Source organism: Neoarius graeffei, chromosome 20, assembly GCF_027579695.1.
Source record: "Neoarius graeffei isolate fNeoGra1 chromosome 20, fNeoGra1.pri, whole genome shotgun sequence".
NCBI classification, from domain to species: Eukaryota; Metazoa; Chordata; class Actinopteri; order Siluriformes; family Ariidae; genus Neoarius; species Neoarius graeffei.
In genome coordinates, this window is record NC_083588.1 from 12,832,021 (window position 1) to 12,854,722 (window position 22,702).

Here is a 22,702-nt window from a genome sequence, read left to right on the forward strand (position 1 = left end):
TTGTGTTGGCTCTTATCTCTCAGCTAAATCATTCACAAAGATCATCAGAAACCCCTTTAAAGACCTGGATCTTAGTTAAATAAGACAGAGAAGAAGTGATCACGGCGCATTGTAACTGTATGACTGGGTAAGAATTTTGTCGCGACCTTCATGCATATGGACTTTGTGAGGAGTGAAGAGTAAACAAAGAAACAGCTGGGGACTTTAGCGCTTTGTGACGAAAAAAGTACCGTAAAATAACGACACGTAACAAGAAAAGTACTTGGAAAACACTAAAGGCCTCTGCATGCTCTTGCGACAAGGCTTTCGCAGATAGCTTTTCGCAGACAGTTGTAATTTATCGTTGAGCGGGGAGTAATAGGCGTGCGCGATGTTATTCACTGCCACAACGCAAGGGGGTGCGAAGTCGCGAAATCACTAGGAGTAGTTGGTGGGTGTGGTTAGTGGAGTGTTTATCCTCCGGTTACTTATAATGACTAGAACTGAAGTCGTATAGATGTACGTACTTCCTCACTTCCATGCAATGATATTTGACAATAAAAAAAAAACCTTCCTCACTTCCTCAATCAACCGCTCTTCGTGCTGCTCCATCTTCGCTCGTGTTTTTAAAAATGGCGGTCGTGAAAACAAAACAAACCGGGAAAGTAGGGAAGCGGAAGTGCGTGTACAGCGGATGTAGAGTGGACCAATCAGAGCCCTCTTGTCTGCGACGCTGTCTGCGAGGCTTCTGCGGTGGTCACAATTTTTGGGAAGTGCGTGCAGAGCGTCTGCGAAGGTGGGGGGGCTACGCAGACGCTGTCTGAGACGCCATCTGCGAGGACTGGGTTGTCAGCATAAATTGGCCTTAAGGCCATAGCTGAGACGGATAGACAAACCTTTCACCAAGTGATCGCTGCAAACTCGAGCATGCCTCGACTCGGCTCCCTTCAATTTCAGCGAGAGGTTCAAAAGCCACCTTTCTCGATGTCTTTTTGTGAAACCCTGTGTTCGTTCACCCTTTTTTATTTGTTCACGGGGAACCCTGAAGAAACTTTTATCAGTTTCACGGTTTGATCGATTCGAACAACCTAAAACAACGCAAGCGTAAGGCATTTTTCATGCAAGCAAAGCACCTTCTCCGTCCAAACGCTTTGTCAACTGAGCTTTGGTAGACCACCAGCTAAAGTTTTGAATAACTAATGAGGCGGAGGTGACGTCACGCGAAACCCAAGAATTCAGAAGAACACAGCATGAAAAAAGTTTGAAATCGTGAATTCAGCTGCCTATCTGCCTTTGTATGTGTCATTCTTTTTTTTAATCCATCTATGAGACCTCATGATATCATGCATGACTCAACACTAATAGTTTCATTGTCAAACGACTGATGGACAGATTCTAGCTCTCCACCAGGCGTCACTGATAATATGATGCAGATTACAACTTTCCTCTGTTTACTTCTTTCCTCTCACGCTCTACTTACAAAAGGTGTCAAAATCTATCCTGTAAGCTGTGCGAAGATAAGCTACTTACACACTTGCATCTGTATAATCATCCCATGCATCCAAACAGACTGTAGTGCTGTTTAAACTATTTTACTTACAGCAGTCCTCATCTCATCTCATCTCATCTCATCTCATCTCATTATCTCTAGCCGCTTTATCCTTCTACAGGGTCGCAGGCAAGCTGGAGCCTATCCCAGCTGACTATGGGCGAAAGGCGGGGTACACCCTGGACAAGTCGCCAGGTCATCACAGGGCTGACACATAGACACAGACAACCATTCACACTCACATTCACACCTACGGTCAATTTAGAGTCACTACAGCAGTCCTCTTCTTGCAAAACAATAAAATAGCTTGTCTTTTTTCATCTTTTCTATTTCTCATTGCATCCCTGTCTCTTTTGCTTTGTCACACTTCCTTACTGAAAAATAGATTAGATTATTGCATTATGACTCTCGAGTGACAGGGAATCCCGAGTAGGCTGCCAAATGAAATTTGGCACGCAAACTTCTTTTCAGATGTCAAAAATTTCTCAGTTATAGAATAAACTTTCATGGAATTCATAATGTTTCTGGAGTCTATCCCAAAAATACTGGGTGAAAGGTAAGGGTACGGTACGTGCTGGATGGTGTCCGTCACAGGGGATCACACCCATTTTCACCCTCATTCACACCTAGGGGCAATTTCAGACACAGATGTTATTGGGAGGTGGGAGGAAACCAGAACTGTGTGTGGGTAAACTATTAAATCATTTCAGCCAGAAACTAAAATTGACTTGGATTACATGCCAGAGCCCAGAATACTGACGTGCTTTATGAAATTACTTACAAATAAATTGTAAAACTTGTAATTCCATCTGTAGTCACCCCATTTCTGTGAAAACCCTAAATTAGTTCAGGTGCAACCAGTTCCCGTCAGCAGTCACATAATTATTACCTCCACCAACTTTGTTGGAAGAGGTCATGTTTTCACCTCTGTTTGTCTGTTCCCAACATAAGTCAACAAGTTGTGAACGGATTTTGATGAAATTTGGAAGAAAAGTGGGCCATGGGCCAAGGAACAAGTGTTTAGATTTTGATGCAAATCCAGATATGTATGTGGATCCAAGATCCAGGATTTTTTATGAAATTTGGAAGAAAAGTGGGCCATGGGCCAAGGAACAAGTGTTTAGATTTTGATGCAAATCCAGATATGTATGTGGATCCAAGATCCAGGATTTTTTATATCTGTTCCCAACATAACTCAAAAAATAGTGAACGGATTTTGATGAAATTTGGAGGAAAAGTGGGCCATGGGCCAAGGAACAGTTGATTCGATTTTTTTTATGCAAATCCAAATATGTGGCTTGTTGGAGATATGCACTCTCCCAAGTGCCCTTCTATTTAGTTGAATTGAATCCATCTATGTGAAATTCAAGTGTCATGTGATCTTATTATAAATATACCTGTTCCTCAAAGACCACAGGCTCTTTCATCTGATGAGACTGCAATTTAAATTTCTGGACTGAAAATCCAACATTGCTTATCACCTAAAGATCACCATCCCCAAAGAGTGAAACATGGTGGTGGGAGCATCATGTTGTGAAGATGGAATGCTAAAAGAAAACCTATTCCAGTCTGCAAGAGGCTTGAAACTGTGGAGGGCATTCACAGAGAACAATGGCCAAAATTACATTGGCGTGGTTGTGTGGATGCGGATGTGTTAGAATGACCCAGTCAAAGCCCAGACCTCAATCTGATTAAGACTCTGTGGCAAGACTTGAAAATGGCTTTTTGCCAATAGTCTCCATCCAGTCTGACAGAACTTGAGTAAACCATAGCCAAATGGTGAGAGAAGCAGCTTTGAGACTAAAAGGTCGCCGGTTTGATTCCCTGGACCAGTAGGAATGGCTGAAGTGCCTTGTGCAAGGCACTTAACCCCCAAACTGCTCCCCAGGCTGCTCTGAGTATGTTGTATGTTGCTCTGGACAAGAGCATCTGCTAAATGCCTGTAATGTAATTTTACCAAGAAGAATCTAACCAGTAGGACAAGCGTGAGAAGGATCTAACTAGGATTGACCCAGAGGGGTGAATACTCGTGCAACCAAAAAAAGATGGATGCTTTTTTTTTTGTTTAATTAGACTTTGTGTCATCATTAAAACAGTTTGCATTATCAAATGTTAAAACTAGAAAAGCACTCAAAGAGTGCAGACCTCCGCCAAGAATCCTTTTAAAAAATCCGGGATCCAGAAGGTGATCCGGATCACCGCCAAAATTTAATGGATTGTTACTTGTGCCCAGTCACACCTCTGGAAAAAATTTCAGAGCAATCCGTTCATTACTTTTTCTGTAATGTTGCTAACAGACAAACCAACCAACAAACAAACAAACCAACGCTACCGAAAACATAACCTCCTTGGCGGAGGTAATAATAATAACTAGAATGCATTTCCGGAGAAAATGCGAAAGTGTGCTTGCTCAGGTGCGCCGCCATGGCGACCCGGCAAGAGAGGCGACCGCACGCCCACACGACAAGTTTTGTGTCAACACGCAAAAGTTTGGCAAAGACACAAGGAAATTTGTGGCCAGGGTCACTCTACCTTCACTTTGGACAAAATTCAAAATGGCGGAAAATTTAATGAGGCGGAGAATGACGTCATAGGGTGCATTGGAATCTTGTAAAAGTTTGGCCAAGACACCATGAAAATTATGAAAATCGGACACACGGATCAAAAGTTACGTGCATAAATGCATGTTAGACTGTGATCAGTTGGTGGCGCTACAGCATGAGACGTACCAACATGAACCTTGATGAAATCAATCAGGGTCCACTCCTCTATCAGTGTACCAAGTTTCATGACTTTACACCTTACGGTTTGGCCTACAGAAGGAAAAATCTGTTTTTTTGCATCGCGCGCCTGTTCATTTCAATAGGGGAAAAATTAATCCTTTTAAAAAATCCGGGATCCAGAAGGTGATCCGGATCACCGCCAAAATTTAATGGATTGTTACTTGTGCCCAGTCACACCTCTGGAAAAAATTTCAGAGCAATCCGTTCATTACTTTTTCCGTAATGTTGCTAACAGACAAACCAACAAACCTCCTTGACGGAGGTAAATATTGCATAAATCAAAAGGTTAAACAAAACAACAATTAAGTCCACTTCAATTCCAGGTTGTAACATGACAAAATGTGGAAAAGTTCGGGGGGGGGTGAACGTGCCACACTGCTCGAAAGAAGCAAAATGTTAATAGTACAAGGCAATTTCTAATAAGTACCAGAGCGTCAACGATGCAGTAGCTCAAATGGTCGTACCATGAGAAACCAGACTCGTTTATTTATAATTAGCCAAGTTACTCTTCATGAGAACAATGAGAACAATTTGATCTCCCAAACAAAACAATCAGAAACAAAAACCATTGAAAACTGAGCGAGGAGTAGCAATTTTCCTGAAAGTTCGTTAACCAGCCTAATTCGCGACTTGACACACGACAGACGCCGCGTGATGGCAATCGTACATCGCCTACGGCCGGTGAGCTAAAAAGACTGAACAATCTTGATTTAATCTCAGTCCAAAATGAGAACTATTAGATAAAATTGGACCATGTTTTCACTTCAAGTGGCACAGGTCGATGTATTAAAAAGATGAATAGTACCCTGTGAAGCTAGAATAACCCCTAGGTACTTGAATACTTTAATCACATGCTGTACTGCCCGCTGGGTCATGCCTGTGAAGGAGAATGAGCTGGAAAAACACCGCGCGCTAATATTTATGCTTGGGTATGGAAATGGCTCAAGTTTATCCTTCGGTGCCACCCAATGCGCCCGATTGTATGGTGCGGGAAGGACTTAAGACTTTAGATAATATTACAACGAGCGAAGTCACAACAGACATGGTGGAACCGGCGGCCTCTGACACAGAAGCGAGCGCTCGAGAGCCTTCAAGCTCACAGGTACGTTTGTTTTTGCCTTTTCGGCCCTCCGTCGAGAAAACGGGCCAGCGATATTTACTCGGCTTGTGTGCTGCATTTTTTTCCCTCTCTTTTCTTGCACGTTTTGCCTCTGACAATGTCAGATACTTCCTTAAAATCGTCATTTGTTTTGTCTCGATTTAGGAGTCTTCGTTCAATCTGGGCGATCCGCCACGTTTGCTGTGACTCCGCGGTCGCGACCTCTGATCCGTGCATGACCTCACGTGACTTTTCCGAACTGGTTGCTGAGCAGCTTGTCAACAGACTAACACGTGGTAAAGGCTCGGTCCCACTGGCCGATGGACACAAAATGTATGCAAAAAGGACACAGCGGACGAGCAAAATTTCGGGGGTGGCTCTATCCGTTTTCATCCGCTCCAGAAATGGACAAAAATGGCGAAAATTGGCGAAAACAGAACGGAAAAGAACGGACGTGGGCAGTATATAGCGGGGATGTTAAACGCATGTTCATAGGAAGCCTAGCGGATGAAAGCGGATGGAAGTGGATGACAGCTCCTAAGGGGTTACCGGTGATAACTGAGAAGCGGACGCATAGCAGAAAGAGCGGATGCATAGCGGATGAAGAGGATGCATCACGTACGCCTAACGGAAACAAAGGGGATGTTGCGCGGATGTATATCGGATGCAGACCGTTCACTGCGCATGCGGGGGGTATGAATTGCGTCTGCTCCGCGGATATAAAGGGATGCAGCACGCACGCCGTCAGCATAAAGCGGAAAGACGTGCTGGCGGCTACATCGATACATCTCTACTACTAGATGATTTTCTCCCCCTTTTTATACAAAATATCGATTGTCCGCTAGGTGTCCTTCTACATACTCTAGACATACTCCAGACATCCTAAATATACGAGATACATCCCAGATATAAACGCTTTGTCCGTTTTGAATACTTTATATACGAGATGCATACGCTTACATCCTTTCTATTTCCGTGCTACTAACGATGAATAGACGTTTCATGTACCTTATCTTTCCTCCCTCTTTCCGTTTTCAGCTGCAGCGGATGTGAGTTGCGAGGATGCCCAGAGGATGCAGAGAGGATACAGCAGACGTTTAACGGATGATAACGGACATAGAACGTTTGTTGCTCGTATATGTCGTGGATTTACATCGTACACGGCGGAAAGTTCATCCGTTCTAAAAGTTTTGTGCAGCTCAAAACTTTTTGCGCGGATGAAATCACAGTGGACGGATGCTCGATGGATAGAGCGTATGAAGCACGTATGCAATGAGTACACAACGGATGCATAGCGTTTTCCAACGGATGCCAAAGATTTTTTTACGTTTTACATCCTCTTTGCATCCGTAAGTGCAGTGGGACCGGGCCTTTAGGATGCCCCGCATGAGGAATTGAAGGTGTATTGAAACAAGACGATGCATACCAGCTATGGGGATGGATATCAGCTCAAACAATTTAGAAAGGGGAGTGGATTACATGATTCCTGAACCAGCACATCGACCTGTGTCACTTTAATAATTATTGAAGTGCAAATGGAACAAATCATATGGGATTAGTGACTCATTCCCAACCAGAACAGTCACATCTTTTTGACATTCGTAATGTTGGTCTTTCATCACTGTCAACCTCTGGAGGTCCATCTCCCGATGTCTGATTTGATGTCACCTCTTCTGCTAATTACAAAACATAATCCAAAAAAGGTGCCAGACAACATGTTTGTGTATTGTTATTGTTGGGTTGTTGCTGCTGTTATTTTTATGACTGAACACACAATTAGCAAAAATTTCGCCAGTATATGGCCTATATGGCCTAAGGGCCAAATACTTTATAAACAACACCACAACTAATTTAAAATGGTCCTGAAACCCCCTCTTCCACTCAAGAGGCACATGATGACACAATGTTATGAGAAAATGTCAAAGCTCACTGAGGTAAAAGTAGGAGAGGTAGAACAAGCTGACCTTAATTTCACGAACCTGGCTTGGAAGATTCATTCAATCATCTTCATTTCGCAGAATCCGGATAATAGTCATTACTATTTATATTAAAATTACGCTTTTTCCATTTTCAACATCTGAAATATCAGAGCTCATTTCAGTCAAGGTTTTCTTTTGTTCTCATGTCATTGTTCATGAAAGATAATTTGCTCGTGGCACTAACTTCAAATCAAATGTATACAAATCCATCACTTTTACCATTAATAACTCCATAACATCTGATCATATCCTGACTGCCTTCAAGACAACAAAGGTAATTCACAACCTGAAGAAAGCCACTCTGGACATCTCAGACATCAGGAACTACCGACCAGTCTTACATCTGTCTTTTCTTGAACACACTGTCTATCAAAAAAAAACATCTCTCTTGCTTGCCTCGAATAAACTCCAAAATCCTAACCAGTCTGTCTTCAAAGCAGCAGACTCCACAGAAACTGCCCTTGTGGCCATTATTGAGAAGCTTCATCAGCCAAGTTTCTAGACCAACCAAACTGACATTTGACAAAGTCAATTACAAGACTATCTTGGCCATCCTGATGAGTCCTGGGATTTGTGGTAAAGCATGGCAGTAGTTTGCATTTTACTCTCTGGAGGGAGAGTTACATCATGTGACTCCATCATCTCCTCCATGCATATTCTCCATTGGCATCCCACAAGGCTCAGTGCAGGCTCCTCTTCTGTTCTCCCTCTATACCCGCACTCTTGGTGAGGTCATATGCTCACATGGGTTTTCATACCACCACTATTATGAGGACACTCAACTCATCCTCTTCTTTCTTCCCTGAAACACAGATCTCAGAATGCCTTGCAGACATCAAGTCATCGATGGCAGCTCATTAGCTGAAACTAAATCCTAAGACTGAGCTGCTGTACATCTGTCGAGATGCATCCCAGTGTCAGGAACCTGACTCCCTGAACAACTGCCCAAAACCTTGGGGTAACCCAGACAGCCAACTCTCTCTCTGGCTTCACATCACAATCTGACTTGCTCATGCAGGTTTCTCCTTGACGACATCAGAAGGATCTGGTCAATTTATTCACACAGGCCACTTGGGTGCTTGTTAAGTCCCTTGTCATTTCAAGACCGGATGACTGCAACTGGCTCCTGGCAGGTTTGCTGCTACATGCCATGTGACCTGTACAACTAACTTAGAATGTAGCTGTAGAACTCGTTTTCAACTACCCAAACCCAAGTTCTCCCACACCACCCCACTGCTTTGCTCCCTCGACTGGCTTCCTGTCGGTGGCCACATCAAATTTAAACCATTTATGCTTTCCAACAAGGCTTTTAAGCACTCCATTTCTCTGAAGCATTTATCACACACTGCTTTGCACCGTTCGTCCACCGACCCTCCAGTACTGCTCAATCCTGGCACCCAGGAGGTGACATAAACTGCCCCAGCTGTCCAAAAAATTGAGTTACTGGCTGTCTTCAAATGAACACGACAGACCTACCTCTTCAACACATTCTCAATTGGATTGAGGTCTGGGCTTTGATTAGGCCATTGCAAGACATTTAAATGTTTCCCTTTAAACCACTCCAGTGTAGCTTTAGCAGCATGTTCAGGGTCATTGTCCTGCTGGAACGTGAACCTTCATCCCAGTCTCAAACCTCTGGCCGACACGAACAGATTTTCCTCCAGAATTGCCCTGTATTTTGTGCCATCCATCTTTCCTTCAGTCCTGACCAGCTTTCCTGTCCCTGCAGATGAAAAACATTCCCACAGCATGACGCTGCCACCACCATGCTTCACTGTAGGAATGGTGTTCTCAGGGTGTTGGGTTTGCACCACACATGGCGTTTCCCATGATGGCCAAAAAGATCAATTTTTGTCTCATCTGACCAGAGACTCTTCTTCCATGTGTTTGGGGAGTGTGCTACATGCTGTTGGGCAAACTCCAAACATGTTTTCTTCAGCAATGGCTTTTTTTCTGGCCACTCTTCCAAAAAGCTCTGCTCTATGGAGTGTACAGCTTAAAGTGGCCCTATGGACAGATACTCCCATCTCTGCTGTGGATCTTTGCAGCTCCTTCAGTGTTATCTTTGGTGTCTTTGTTGCATCTCTGATTAATGCCTTCCTTGCCCGGTTTGAGAGTTTTGGTGAGCGGCCTTCTCTTGTCAGGTTTGTAGTGGTGCCATATTCTTTCCATTGTGCTATAATGGATTTCATGCTGCTCCATGGTATATTCAAAGTTTGGGATATTTTTTATAACCCAACCCCTGATCTATACTTCTTTACAACTTTGTCTCTGACATGTTTGGAGCGGGGCGGCACAGTGGTGTAGTGGTTAGTGCTGTCGCCTCACAGCAAGAAGGTCCGGGTTCGAGCCCCGTGGCCGATGAGGGACTTTCTGTGTGGAGTTTGCATGTTCTCCCCATGTCCGCGTGGGTTTCCTCCGGGTGCTCCGGTTTCCCCCACAGTCCAAAGACATGCAGGTTAGGTTAACTGGTGACTCTAAAACTGACCGTAGATGTGAGTGTGAATGGTTGTCTGTGTCTATGTGTCAGCCCTGTGACGACCTGGCGACTAGTCCAGGGTGTACCCCGCCTTTAGCCCGTAGTCAGCTGGGATAGGCTCCAGCTTGCCTGTCACCCTGTAGAACAGGATAAAGCAGCTAGAGATGTTTGGAGGCTCCTTGGTTTTCATTTTGCTTGCTTAGTCGTGTTGCAGAGTCAGGGTCCTTCCAGAACAGGTTGATTTATACAGACATCATGTGACAGATCATGTGACACCGATTGCACACAGGTGGAGCTTAATCAACTAATTATGTGACTTACCAATTGAATGGTTGGACCAGTTCTTATTTAGGAGTTTCATACAAAAGGCGGTGAAGGCCTATGCACACTCCAGATTTCTCTTTTTTCATCTTAATTATTGTTTGTGTCACAATAAAACAACAATCTTCACCTTTAAAGCTGTAGGCATTTTGTGTAAATCAAATGGTGCTAACCCCCCAAAAATCCATTTTATTTCCAGCTTGGAATGCGACAAAATGGGACAAACACCAAGGGGGGATGAATACTTTTGCAAGACACTGTAGCTGCTACAGTATAATGAATGTGATAAAAGGAATTAATCCCACAACACTAAACTATAAAGAGTTAAAACTGTGTCCTTCTTTAAGAACAGAACATTGTTATCATTACAAAATTACTGTGGTATAAGAAGAATAAAACAGCTCAGGACACTTCGTTTATTGGTTCTTGATCATTTTTGCTGCAACAGGAAACCCTGTCCTATTTTATTCCTTAGGTTACCTGATGATCAGGATTGTGTATGAGTTCAACTGTTTTTTTTTTTTTTTTGTGTGTGTGTGTGTGTGTGTGTGTGTGTGTACCTCGTCCACAGATGTCACAAAGGTGAGGTCGGACTCCAGAGTGGATGATGATGTGCCGCTGAACATCACCTGACGCAGCAAAACTAGAAACAAACACACACACACACACACACACACATTAGTGGCACTGTGTTAAAGCTGTATTTGAATGAATAATGCGTTCACACACACTCACCTTTTCCCACAGAGCTCACAGATATAGGGTTTCTCTCCTGAATGGCGGCGGAGATGAGTCTGCAAGTTTCCTGCCTACACACACACACACACACACACACACACACACACACACACACACACAGATTAAGCATAACTATTGCTTGTGCTTGTGGAATGTGCAAACTGAAGGTATAAACCACCACACACCTGGGAAAACTTCTTTCCACACACATTACACTGGAATGGCTTCTCCCCTGCATGCACACACACACACAGTCTGACAGTATATCAGAATACCTCATACATATCAAAATATCAGGAGGTGTGTCCTCTGTGACTGTTCGTTTTGTGAAAGCGAGGGCATGGCCTCCACATGGTCAGCATGCGTGCATCAGTGGTGTGTGTGTCTTACCAGTGTGTGCGCGTTTGTGCAGTTCTAGATTACTGGGGTGTTTGAATGTTTTCCCGCACACTTCACAGCAGCACTTGTTACTCTTCTCTGCAACTTTTGGCCCTTCTGACTTCTGACTTTGAGGGCATGTCTGCTCTGGCTGCTGTGGTGGGGCGGGGTTCGGTAGCATCCTGGGTTCCGGCTCCTCAGTAGGCGTGTCTCTGCTTTCGAGTTCTTGCCTGCGTCCTATCCCCACCTGCTGGTCTCGTTCTGAACTGCAGCTGTCAATCAAACCCTCAGGTTCCACCCCCTCATCCAAGACGTGGTAATTAAACTTCTTCAGGTACACAGCCTTTTTAGGGCACATGGTGCGAGATGCAGGGGTGCTTTTTGCCCCACTCACAGGAGCACAGGATGTCGATGATGACATGGAAGAAGGGGGCACGGGAGCATTTGCAGAGCATGTTAATGGCTGCGACATTACAGGCACAGTGGATTGAGACGCAACAGGATTGCCTGTGTCTGGTGGTATCTGACTAGTTGTTACTGACGCCGCCGAATGCAGCGATTGGTTGTCTGCATTCATGGGCGGCTTTGGAAGGCTCTGATTGGCAGCTCGTGTATTATTCTGCTCCTCTGCTACTTTTTTAAAATACTGCCTGCTGTAAAAGTTCCTCAGTTTATATCCATGAGCTGGAAGACTACTGGCTGCTTCCAGGTTGCCAGTGGGTGGGGCCACTGACATCCCGGTTGTCTGTTGGGGTCGCTTGGATTGAGCACTGGGATTGGTGATATCATTGGGGGCGGGGCTTTGGAAGTCAGGCTCTGCGGGTAACGGGCTCCCGAGAACACAATCGGGCAGTGAAAGGGGTGGAGTCACAGGCTTCAAGTATGCAGTGCACATGTTAAGAATGTTAGACACCTGCAAAAAAAAAAAAAGGACAGGTACCATTCGATCCAGGTGTTTCACAAAGTTTTTCAGGCAGATGCAACAAGACGACATCATCGAAAAGTGTGTATGCTTCCATACATTTTGGGCCGCAGCCAACAACAATGACCCGTTGTACCTGGAGGCTCTGTGCGATGTTCAGCAGTGTGTGCGCGTTGTCCGGGTTAAGCTCCAGGTGAGAAGTGTACATGTAGTCCAGAATCTGTCCGATGCCCCCTACGTCCTGAATAGACAGATGGAACACATCGTTTTTCACTGCTGGAGAGTTCTGGAACAGAGATCTGAAAACACACACATGCACACACATTAGAAGATTATTGTGTGTTTCACATATATACACATACATTTTGAACACGTTTTCCTGCAGTTTATTCAACAGCATTCTTAAATTCTCAATTCTGATTCCTCAGAAGGATGCATGGAAGTGTGTGTGTATATATATATATATATATATATATATATATATATATATATATATATATATACACTGGGTGCGATTTGCTGGGGGGGATGGTGGGGATCATCCCCCCCTCTGGTTTTTATCTCTGCTGAAAAAAAATCCTCGGGGACAACCCCGTCAATAAAACAAACAAACCAAAAAAAAAAGTTGACATGACAGGCATGTTGTGACACAGTTTTCTATGGTCTACATTGCACTCACTTTCAAAATGACCCGAAGTGGCAGCTTTGATGTTCACGAATGTCCCCAGCAAATAGATACATTGTAGATAATAACAATATCTTTGCGTTCTATGCAGGGATGCAAACAGCGCGCCTTTTGGCGGATTCCGCCTTTTTCACGGCCAATTTTTTTTTTAGGGGGGGCATTGGAGTGTCTGATTATAATTTCAAAGTAAATTCTGTATTAAAATTACTAAATAAGCAAATCCGTTACAGTCCATGAAACAGGAAGTATAAGGATGAGAAAAAAACAGTTTAAATCGGAAAGCTGCGCACAATGTGAACTGTGCCATCAGAGCAAACTGTTCATTTAGTATTCATGTATTTTAGTGATTTTCGAGTCACTGTCCATTTAATCCGGAGGGAGAGAAACATCACAGCAACGCGACAAGCAATGCGAACTTTGTTGTGTGTTAGTGTTCGTGTATTTAGTCAGAGAGATAGGAAGATGAATTTACTATCTCTGGTTTAGTGTTCGTTTTCATTTAGTGTTATTCATTTGATATCATCGGATGTTGTTGAGCTGTTAGCCTATTGTTACCTTAATTTTGTGACGTTTCATGATTAAAAAAAAAAAAATCCCCCCTTCTGGTTTTTTGACAAATCGCACCCTGTATATACACACACACACACACAAAACCCTGATTCCAAAAAAGTTGGGACAAAATACAAATTGTAAATAAAAACGGAATGCAATGATGTGGAAGTTTCAAAATTCCGTATTTTATTCAGAATAGAACATAGATGACATATCAAATGTTTAAACTGAGAAAATGTATCATTTAAAGAGAAAAATTAGGTGATTTTAAATTTCATGACAACAACACATCTCAAAAAAGTTGGGACAAGGCCATGTTTACCACTGTGAGACATCCACTTTTCTCTTTACAACAGTCTGTAAACGTCTGGGGACTGAGGAGACAAGTTGCTCAAGTTTAGGGATAGGAATGTTAACCCATTCTTGTCTAATGTAGGATTCTAGTTGCTCGACTGTCTTAGGTCTTTTTTTATCGTATCTTCCGTTTTATGATGCGCCAAATGTTTTCTATGGGTGAAAGATCTGGACTGCAGGCTGGCCAGTTCAGTACCCGGACCCTTCTTCTACGCAGCCATGATACTGTAATTGATGCAGTGTGTGGTTTGGCATGTTGGAAAATGCAAGGTCTTCCCTGAAAGAGACGTCGTCTGGATGGGAGCATATGTTGCTCTAGAACCTGGATAGACCTTCCAGCATTGATGGTGTCTTTCCAGATGTGCAAGCTGCCCATGCCACACGCACTAATGCAACCCCATACCATCAGAGATGCAGGCTTCTGAACTGAGCGCTGATAACAACTTGGGTCGTCCTTCTCCTCTTTAGTCCGAATGACACGGCGTCCCTGATTTCCATAAAGAACTTCAGATTTTGATTAGTCTGACCACAGAACAGTTTTCCATTTTGCCACAGTCCATTTTAAATGAGCCTTGGCCCAGAGAAGACGTCTGTGCTTCTGGATCATGTTTAGATACGGCTTCTTCTTTGAAATATCGAGTTTTAACTGGCAACGGCGGATGGCACGGTGAACTTTGTTCACAGATAATGTTCTCTGGAAATATTCCTGAGCCCATTTTGTGATTTCCAATACAGAAGCATGCCTGTATGTGATGCAGTGCCGTCTAAGGGCCCGAAGATCACGGGCACCCAGTATGGTTTTCCGGCCTTGACCCTTACACACAGAGATTCTTCCAGATTCTCTGAATCTTTTGATGATATTATGCACTGTAGATGATGATATGTTCAAACTCTTTGCAATTTTACACTGTCGAACTCCTTTCTGATATTGCTCCACTATTTGTCGGCGCAGAATTAGGGGGATTGGTGATCCTCTTCCCATCTTTACTTCTGAGAGCCGCTGCCACTCCAAGATGCTCTTTTTATACCCAGTCATGTTAATGACCTATTGCCAACTGACCTAATGAGTTGCAATTTGGTCCTCCAGCTGTTCTTTTTTTGTACCTTTAACTTTTCCAGCCTCTTATTGCCCCTGTCCCAACTTTTTTGAGATGCGTTGCTGTCATGAAATTTCAAATGAGCCAATATTTGGCATGAAATTTCAAAATGTCTCACTTTCGACATTTGATATGTTGTCTATGTTCTATTGTGAATACAATATCAGTTTTTGAGATTTGTAAATTATTGCATTCCGTTTCTATTTACAATTTGTACTTTGTCCCAACTTTTTTGGAATCGGGGTTGTATATAATTATGGACATAGTGAAGGGGAGATATTTATCAGAAGGAGTTTCCATCTTTGTAACAGTCAGGGATATTACTGTAACTTTTCCAACATGGGGAAAGTCTTTATGTAGTTTCTCAACAATACAGGAAGCTGGATTTAATTTTTTTGTTTGTTTGTTTTATTGAACATGAAAAAGGCAAAAACAAGAAACTGCTATAATGGAAACGAAATTGTTTTGTGGGTGGTCCACAACATTTAATGTAGCTATAAATGGATAAACATGATGTTGGCTTTATCCACTTTGAAAAATAAATGCTAGTGTTGACAAACTGCAGTGGATTAAAAGGAATAAAACACTTTGGGATGTGCCATCACAGGAACACGAACAAAAAAAATACTAAAAAGTGGTAATAGTAGCTCCACTTCATGTAAGATACTAACTACAGTTTCTTATTTTCCTGTAACAGTAGACCTCATTGTGACATTTTCCTCCCACTTAGGCTACGTTTACATTAGACCGTATCTGTCTCGTTTTCTTCCCGGATGCACTATCCGTTTACATTAAACCGCCTGGAAACGCCGGGAAACGGGAATCCGCCAGCGTCCACGTATTCAATCCAGATCGTGTCAGCTCCGGTGCTGTGTAAACATTGAGAATACGCGGATACGCTGTGCTGAGCTCTAGCTGGCGTCTCATTGGACAACGTCACTGTGACATCCACCTTCCTGATTCGCTGGCGTTGGTCATGTGACGCGACTGCTGAAAAACGGCACGGACTTCCGCCTTGTATCACCTTTCATTAAAGAGTATAAAAGTATGAAAATACTACAAATACTGATGCAAATACTGCCCATTGTGTAGTTATGATTGTCTTTAGGTTTGCCATCCTTCCACTTGCAAGTGGTAAGTGATATGCGCTGGGATCACACACACATCGGCTCAGTCCCGAATCACTGCTTGTGCACTTCACTCGCGTGCTCTGTGAGCTGCGCAGGGCCGGAGTGCGCACCCTCCAGAGGGCACTCGCTGTTCAGGGCGGAGTGATTTGGAGCGCAGGATGCCTGTGGAGCCGAGCGTATCCGTGTATTGGCGTTGCTGTGTGCACGCAAATCGTGTATTGGTGTTGCTGTGTGCACACTTATCATTTTAAAAACGTTAATCTGATGATCCGCTGATACGGTCTAATGTAAACATGGGCTTAATCACTATTACTGCCACTAAACAACAGCATACAGTCTAGTTAAGTCATAAAGGAAAACAAACTGTCTGCTGAACTGATTCCCTAGTTGGACTATCATGCTTTATTAAAGGCAGGCAAACTTGGAGGGTAAATCAGGGATGCTTATAAACTAACCCTCTTTCCAGAAAAGTTGGGATATTTCCCAAAATGCAAGAACAACAAAAATCCACGATTGGTTCCTTCACGTGAACCTTTATTTAACTGACAAAAGTACAAAGAAAAGATTTTCAATCGTTTTACTGACCAACTTAATTATATTTTGTAAATACAAACAAACAAAGTTAGAATTTCATGCCTGCAACACACTCAAAAAAAAGTTGGGACAGAGGCATTATTACCCTTGTATTACACCACCTTTCCTTTTAATAAACACTTTAATCATATGGGACCTGAAGATACAAATTGTTGCAGTTTTGCAATTGGAATTTTTGTCCATTCTTGGTTGATACAAGACTTCAGCTGCTCAACAGTCCGTGGTCGCCGTTGTCTGATTCTCCTCTTCATGATGCACCATACATTCTCAGTAGGAGACAGATCTGGACTGGCAGCAGGCCAGTCAAGCACACGCACTCTGTGTCTATGAAGCCAAGTTGTTATAGCCTGTACAGAACGAGGCCTGGCACTGTCCTGCTTTAATAAGCATAGACTTCCCGGGAAGAGATTTTGCCTTGATGAATATGTCTCTCTAAAATACTAATATATGACCCAATACATCAATTGTATCTTCATACACATGCAACTCAACCATGCTGTGGGTGCACCATAACATCACAGATGCTGGCTTTTACACCTTTCTGACAAGAAATTGGAGGGTCATGCTAATCTTTGCAATGAAGAACTCGACGTTTGGTTTTCCCAAAAACAACCTGAAACGTGGACTCATCTGACCACAGCACACGTTGACATTGTCTTTCGGTCCATCTGATGAGTTCAGGCCCAGAAAAATGGGTGGCATTTCTGCATCGAATTCATGAATGGCTTTCTCCTTGCGTAATACAGTTTCAGGTTGCATTTCTGGATGCAGCAGTGGACTGTGTGAAGTGACAACAGTTTTCCGAAGTACTCCCAAGCCCACATGGCTATATTTGTCACATTTGCATGACAGTTTCTCAGGCACTGCCACCCGAGGGCTCGAAGGTCACGCACATTCAACAGTGGTTTCCGACCTTACCCTTCACGCACTGAGATGTCTCTGAATTCCTTGAATCTTTTCACAATATTATGTACTGTAAACTGAGCAGCACGGTGGTGTAGTGGTTAGGACTGTCACCTCACAGCAAGAAGATCCTGGGTTCTAGGCTGGCGAGGGCCTTTCTGTATGGAGTTTGCATGTTCTCCCAGTGTCTGTGTGGGTTTCCTCCGGGTGCTCCGGTTTCCCCCACAGTCCAAAGACATGCAGGTTAGGTTAACTGGTGACTCTAAATTGACCATCGGTGTGAATGGTTGTTTGTCTCTATGTGTCAGCCCTGCGATGACCTGGCGACTTGTCCAGGGTGTACCCCACCTCTCGCCCATAGTCAGCTGGAATAGGCTCCAGCTTACCTGCAACCCTGCAGAACAGGATAAGCGGCTACAGATAATGGATGCAGTGTAAATTTTTAAAGACCGAAAATCTTGCATTGAGAAATGTTCTTTTTGAATTAACGAACAATTCTCTCACGAATTTTGGCACAAAGAAGTGAGTTCCAACCCGTCCTTGCTTGCAAAGACTGAGCCTTTTATCCCTCATCATGAAACCAATTAACCTGCTTTTTGTGGAATCTTCCAGAAGGGTGTTACTTGAATATCCTATAAACTTTTCAGTCTTACTTTGCCTCTGTCCCAACCTTTTTTCGAGTGTGTTGCAGGCATCAAATTTTAACTAACTTCGAAGTTTGTTGATATTTACAAAATATGATTAAGTGGGGGGCGGCACGGTGGTGTCGTGGTGAGCACTGTCACCTCACAGCAAGAAGGTCCTGGGTTCGAGCCCAGCGGCTGGCGAGGGCCTTTCTGGGTGGAGTTTGCATACTGTCCACATGGGTTTCCTCCAGGTGCTCTGGTTTCCCCCAAAGGCATGCATGTTAGGCTAATTGGTGGCTCTAAATTGACCGTAGGTGTGAGCGTGAATGGTTGTCTGTGTCTGTGTATTAGCCCTGCGATGACCTGGTGACTTGTCCAGGGTGTACCCCGCCTCTCACCCATTGTCAGGCAAGCTGGATAGGATAGGCCAGCCTTTCTCAATCGGGGTGCCGTCTGGCTTCGTTAGGGGTGCCGTCAAAAAATTATATATTCTAACATTGAAATAAATAAAATGAATTAAAATTCCAAAAAACGATAGTTACACTAATGCAGATCATCGCCGCCTCATGCATCATCAAAATTTGTCTCACGGACCCCTTTCCCGTGTCACAACGTCACTGCCGGGGTCAGCGTATGGTCAACATGACTGTGTATATTTTATATGGGGGTGCCTTGAGAATTTGCATACTTCTGAAGGCTGCCGTGACTGAAAAAAGGTTGAGAAACACGGGATAGGCAATAACAATTTTTTTTTTTTTTATTGCATTTTGGAAAATACCCCAACTTTTCTAGAAATGAGGGGAGTACAACAGACTCCGACATAACTATGTGGTGTGGTTAACTCTTTACCCCTAAATGACAACATATGACGACCCCGTGTATATCCCATAATGACGACATACACTATATTGCCAAAAGTATTTGCTCACCCATCCAAATTATCGGAATCAGGTGTTCCAATCACTTCCATGGCCACAGGCATATTAAATCAAGCACCTAGGCATGCAGACTGTTTTTACAGTTTGGAGCTGGCCCCTTCCTCTTCCAACATGACTGTGCACCAGTGCACAAAGCAAGGTCCATAAAGACATGGATGACAGAGTCTGGTGTGGATGAACTTGACTGGCCTGCACAGAGTCCTGACCTCAACCTGATAGAACACCTTTGGGATGAATTAGAGCGGAGACTGAGAGCCAGGCCTTCTCGTCCAACATCAGTGTGTGACCTCACAAATGTGCTTCTGGAAGAATGGTCAAAAATTCCCATAAACACACTCCTAAACCTTGTGGACAGCCTTCCCAGAAGAGTTGAAGCTGTTCTAGCTGCAAAGGGTGGACCGACGTCATATTGAACCCTATGGATTAGGAATGGGATGTCACTTAATCTCATATGTGAGTCAAGGCAGGTGAGCAAATACTTTTGGCAATATGGTGTATGACGCCAGCGTGTATGCACCATAATGACATTTGACAACTCTGAATTTGCCTCTACATACGTATTTTACCCTTTATAGGTACCCCAGGTGAACATTTATGACAAAATGTATGAATTTTGAAAAGATAATTGAACGACGTTATATAAAGCATCTTTGTAAAGTTGCAGTAATCGTTTATTGTACACCATTTGACATGAGTTCTTCATGTAAAATGTGAAGATTGGTTTTCACACAGGTATTACTCACCTTTCAGACACGACCTGCGAGTTGGTGAATGTTGAAACATAACTTTGAGTGTGTCTGTGAAGATTCTCAGTCATCCAGGTCATGGTAAACTGTGGGTGGTAAAAGAGAGCAACTGGACTTGCTTGAAGATTCTTGAAGACGTTTCACCTCTCATCCGAAAGGCTTCTTCAGTTCTGTCTGACTGGTAGGGAGCATCAGGCCTTTATCCTCTCATGGACGAAAAGCTCATCTAAGGTGTCATTGAGTCATCCTGTTGGTGTGGGTCACTGGGGGCTGGTTGTGAACAGCCTCGAGAGTCGTTAGGATGATCAATGGATTGCCCGTTAGGGTGATCAATGGAATGCTGATTCTCTCTGTCCTCCTGTGAGTCACTGAAAACAGCTGGGTTTTGATGTGCATTCAGTTGTCTGGGAAGCGTGCCAAGGACTGCATTGTAGGTGGCTGATAAATGATGTCTTAGACCCCCACCTCTTCAGTGATGGCCATTCCAGGTTGACAAAAATGGCTTCTTTAACTCCTCGCTCATACGAACGATCCTCTCTGGCTAAAATGCATACGTTGCAATCCTGAAATGAGTGTCCTTTGTTGTTAAGATGAAGGTAGACAGCAGAGTCCTGGCCTGAGGGACTGGCTCTCCTGTGTTGAGCCATGCGCCTGTGAAGCGGTTGTTTTGTCTCCCCAATATATGTGTCTGTGCATTCCTCACTGCACTGAATGGCATACACTAAGGCTACATCCACACAACAACGGCAACGAGATTTTATTTAAAAAAATATCGCGTCCACATGGGCAACGGATCAGTAAAATATCAGGTACATATGGCAACGCAATGCTTGCTGAAAACGATGCAATACACATGCCACACCTCTAGGGGCACTGTAAGACGGTCCCATCGGAGACACCAGAACAATAGAAGAAGTAGACGCATGCGCATAAACCCCTTCTTCTACCCGGTGTGAAGCACTCACAGGAACAAACACACAACAAGAAGAAGATGGCTGCGACTACGCGAGGAAATCGTGCCTTCTGTGTGTACAAATTAGTTTTATTAGTGTGCATAGTTTTATATAACTTAATTTTCTTATTGTGTGTGAACATTTTGAAAAGCAGTCTTATCCAATAAAAAAAGAAATTCAAGAAATGGTTCAGTTACTTGTTTATTTAAAAGAAAAGCTGTATACAAAAGTGAATGCAATGCAGTCGTTCATACAAAACAGTGAGAGTGCTGCTTGTTCTAGTCATGTGGTTGTGACGTCATCGTAAACAAATCCGTTCTACTCATCCAGACGACTTCGCAACGGCGCCGTTGCCAGATTTTTCCACTCTGGAACCCGTTCTCAAAAAATATCGTTTTGGGGCACCCAAAACGCCGGTGCTGTGTGGACGCCAGGCCGAAACGATAAACAATTTTATCAGATTCTCCTGAATCCATTGCCGTGTGGACAGGGCCTAAGACAACTAAGAGGTCTAAGACATAATTTATCTGCCACCTACAATGCAGTCCTTGGCACGCTTCCCAGACAACTGAATGCACAGCAAAACCCAGCTGTTTTCAGTGACTCACAGGAGGACAGAGAGAATCAGCATTCCATTGATCACGCTAATGGGCAATCCATTGATCTTTATCAACCAGCCCCCAGTGACCCACACCAACAGGATGACTCAATGACACCTTATGCCGCTTTTCCACTACCAACGCGGCTGAGTCGGGCTGAGCCGTGCCGTGCTGAGTTGGGCTGAGTCGGGCTGCTGGAGTTGCATTTCAACTACAACCGCGCTGAACCGTGCTGGCTGGAAGTGGGTGGGCACGTTGGGTGGAGTTAGCGAAAGTGGGTGGACATCACGTGATGTCGTTAGGCGGCACAAACAGTGACATCAGTGACCTTTTAAGCGATAGTCTCACGACCCGGATCGTAAACAATATACATGGAGGACATGGAGTCGTTAGTGTTGCTGGTCTTGGTGCTGTGGCTTGTTGTCACCGACAACGCGGACAGATACTGGCAAGAGCGTATAGATGAGGCGAGGCTCATAAGGCTTCAGAAATTCTCGTAATTCGTAATTATTCTTCTTCCGGGTTTACGGTGTTTACAGATCCCAGCGTGCTCGCGGGGCGTGTGTGGGCATGTAAGGACACTCCTCCTCACCAATCAGTGCACAGGGGAGTGTCTCCTCACGCCCCTAGCCCCACTCGGCTCGGTTTGGCTCGCTTCAGCCCTACTCTAAAACCGTGCGAGTTTTGGGTGCTGAGTAAGGCTGAAGCGAGCTGAGTCGTGCTGCTCTGAGGTAGTCGAAACGCGAGCCATGTCGGGCTGAAGTGAGCTGAAAAAGGGTAGTGGAAAAGGGCCATTAGATGAGCTTTTCATCCATGAGAGGATAAAGGCCTGATACTCCCTACCAGTCAGACAGAACTGAAGAAGCCTTTCGGATGAGAGGTGAAACGTCTTCAAGAATCTTCAAGCAAGTCCAGTTGCTCTCTTTTACCACCCACAGATAACTTTGAGTGATTTTTGTATTCTGTCATGCCCTCTTTTCAAAAATGTACGATATGTCATGATTGTTTCAACATAATGAAGGAGAATACTGATATGAACAAAACCTTGTCTTTCGACTTTTTTGCTCGTAAATATGTTCGAAGGGTGAACGGTATATCCATATACAAGGGTGGCTGGAGCAACTGCTTTAAGGGGTAAAGAGTTAAAGTGCATCACTGACAAAAAAAAAAAAAAAAATAGGAATAAACATTTTTCAATTCAGGGCGGCACGGTGGTGTAGTGGTTAGCGCTGTCGCCTCACAGCAAGAAGGTCCGGGTTCGAGCCCCGTGGCCGGCGAGGGCCTTTCTGTGCGGAGTT

At 43.9% G+C, this 22,702-nt stretch overlaps 1 protein-coding gene across 3 annotated transcripts in view; it reads right to left on the minus strand.

The window, feature by feature from the left end:
- The window catches only part of zbtb49 (zinc finger and BTB domain containing 49), a 34,431-nt gene that overhangs the window by 10,623 nt on the left and 1,106 nt on the right, over positions 1-22,702 (minus strand). For 2 of the 3 annotated variants that reach the window (XM_060901258.1, XM_060901257.1), the window contains 5 exons: positions 12,364-12,526; positions 11,318-12,218; positions 11,113-11,159; positions 10,925-10,998; positions 10,750-10,832 (listed from right to left, as the gene is read on the minus strand). In XM_060901258.1, the coding sequence (XP_060757241.1) occupies positions 10,750-10,832; positions 10,925-10,998; positions 11,113-11,159; positions 11,318-12,218; positions 12,364-12,526 (1,268 nt within the window). The remainder of the gene's footprint in view (positions 1-10,749; positions 10,833-10,924; positions 10,999-11,112; positions 11,160-11,317; positions 12,219-12,363; positions 12,527-22,702) is intronic. The other variant, XM_060901260.1, reaches the window with a different exon arrangement.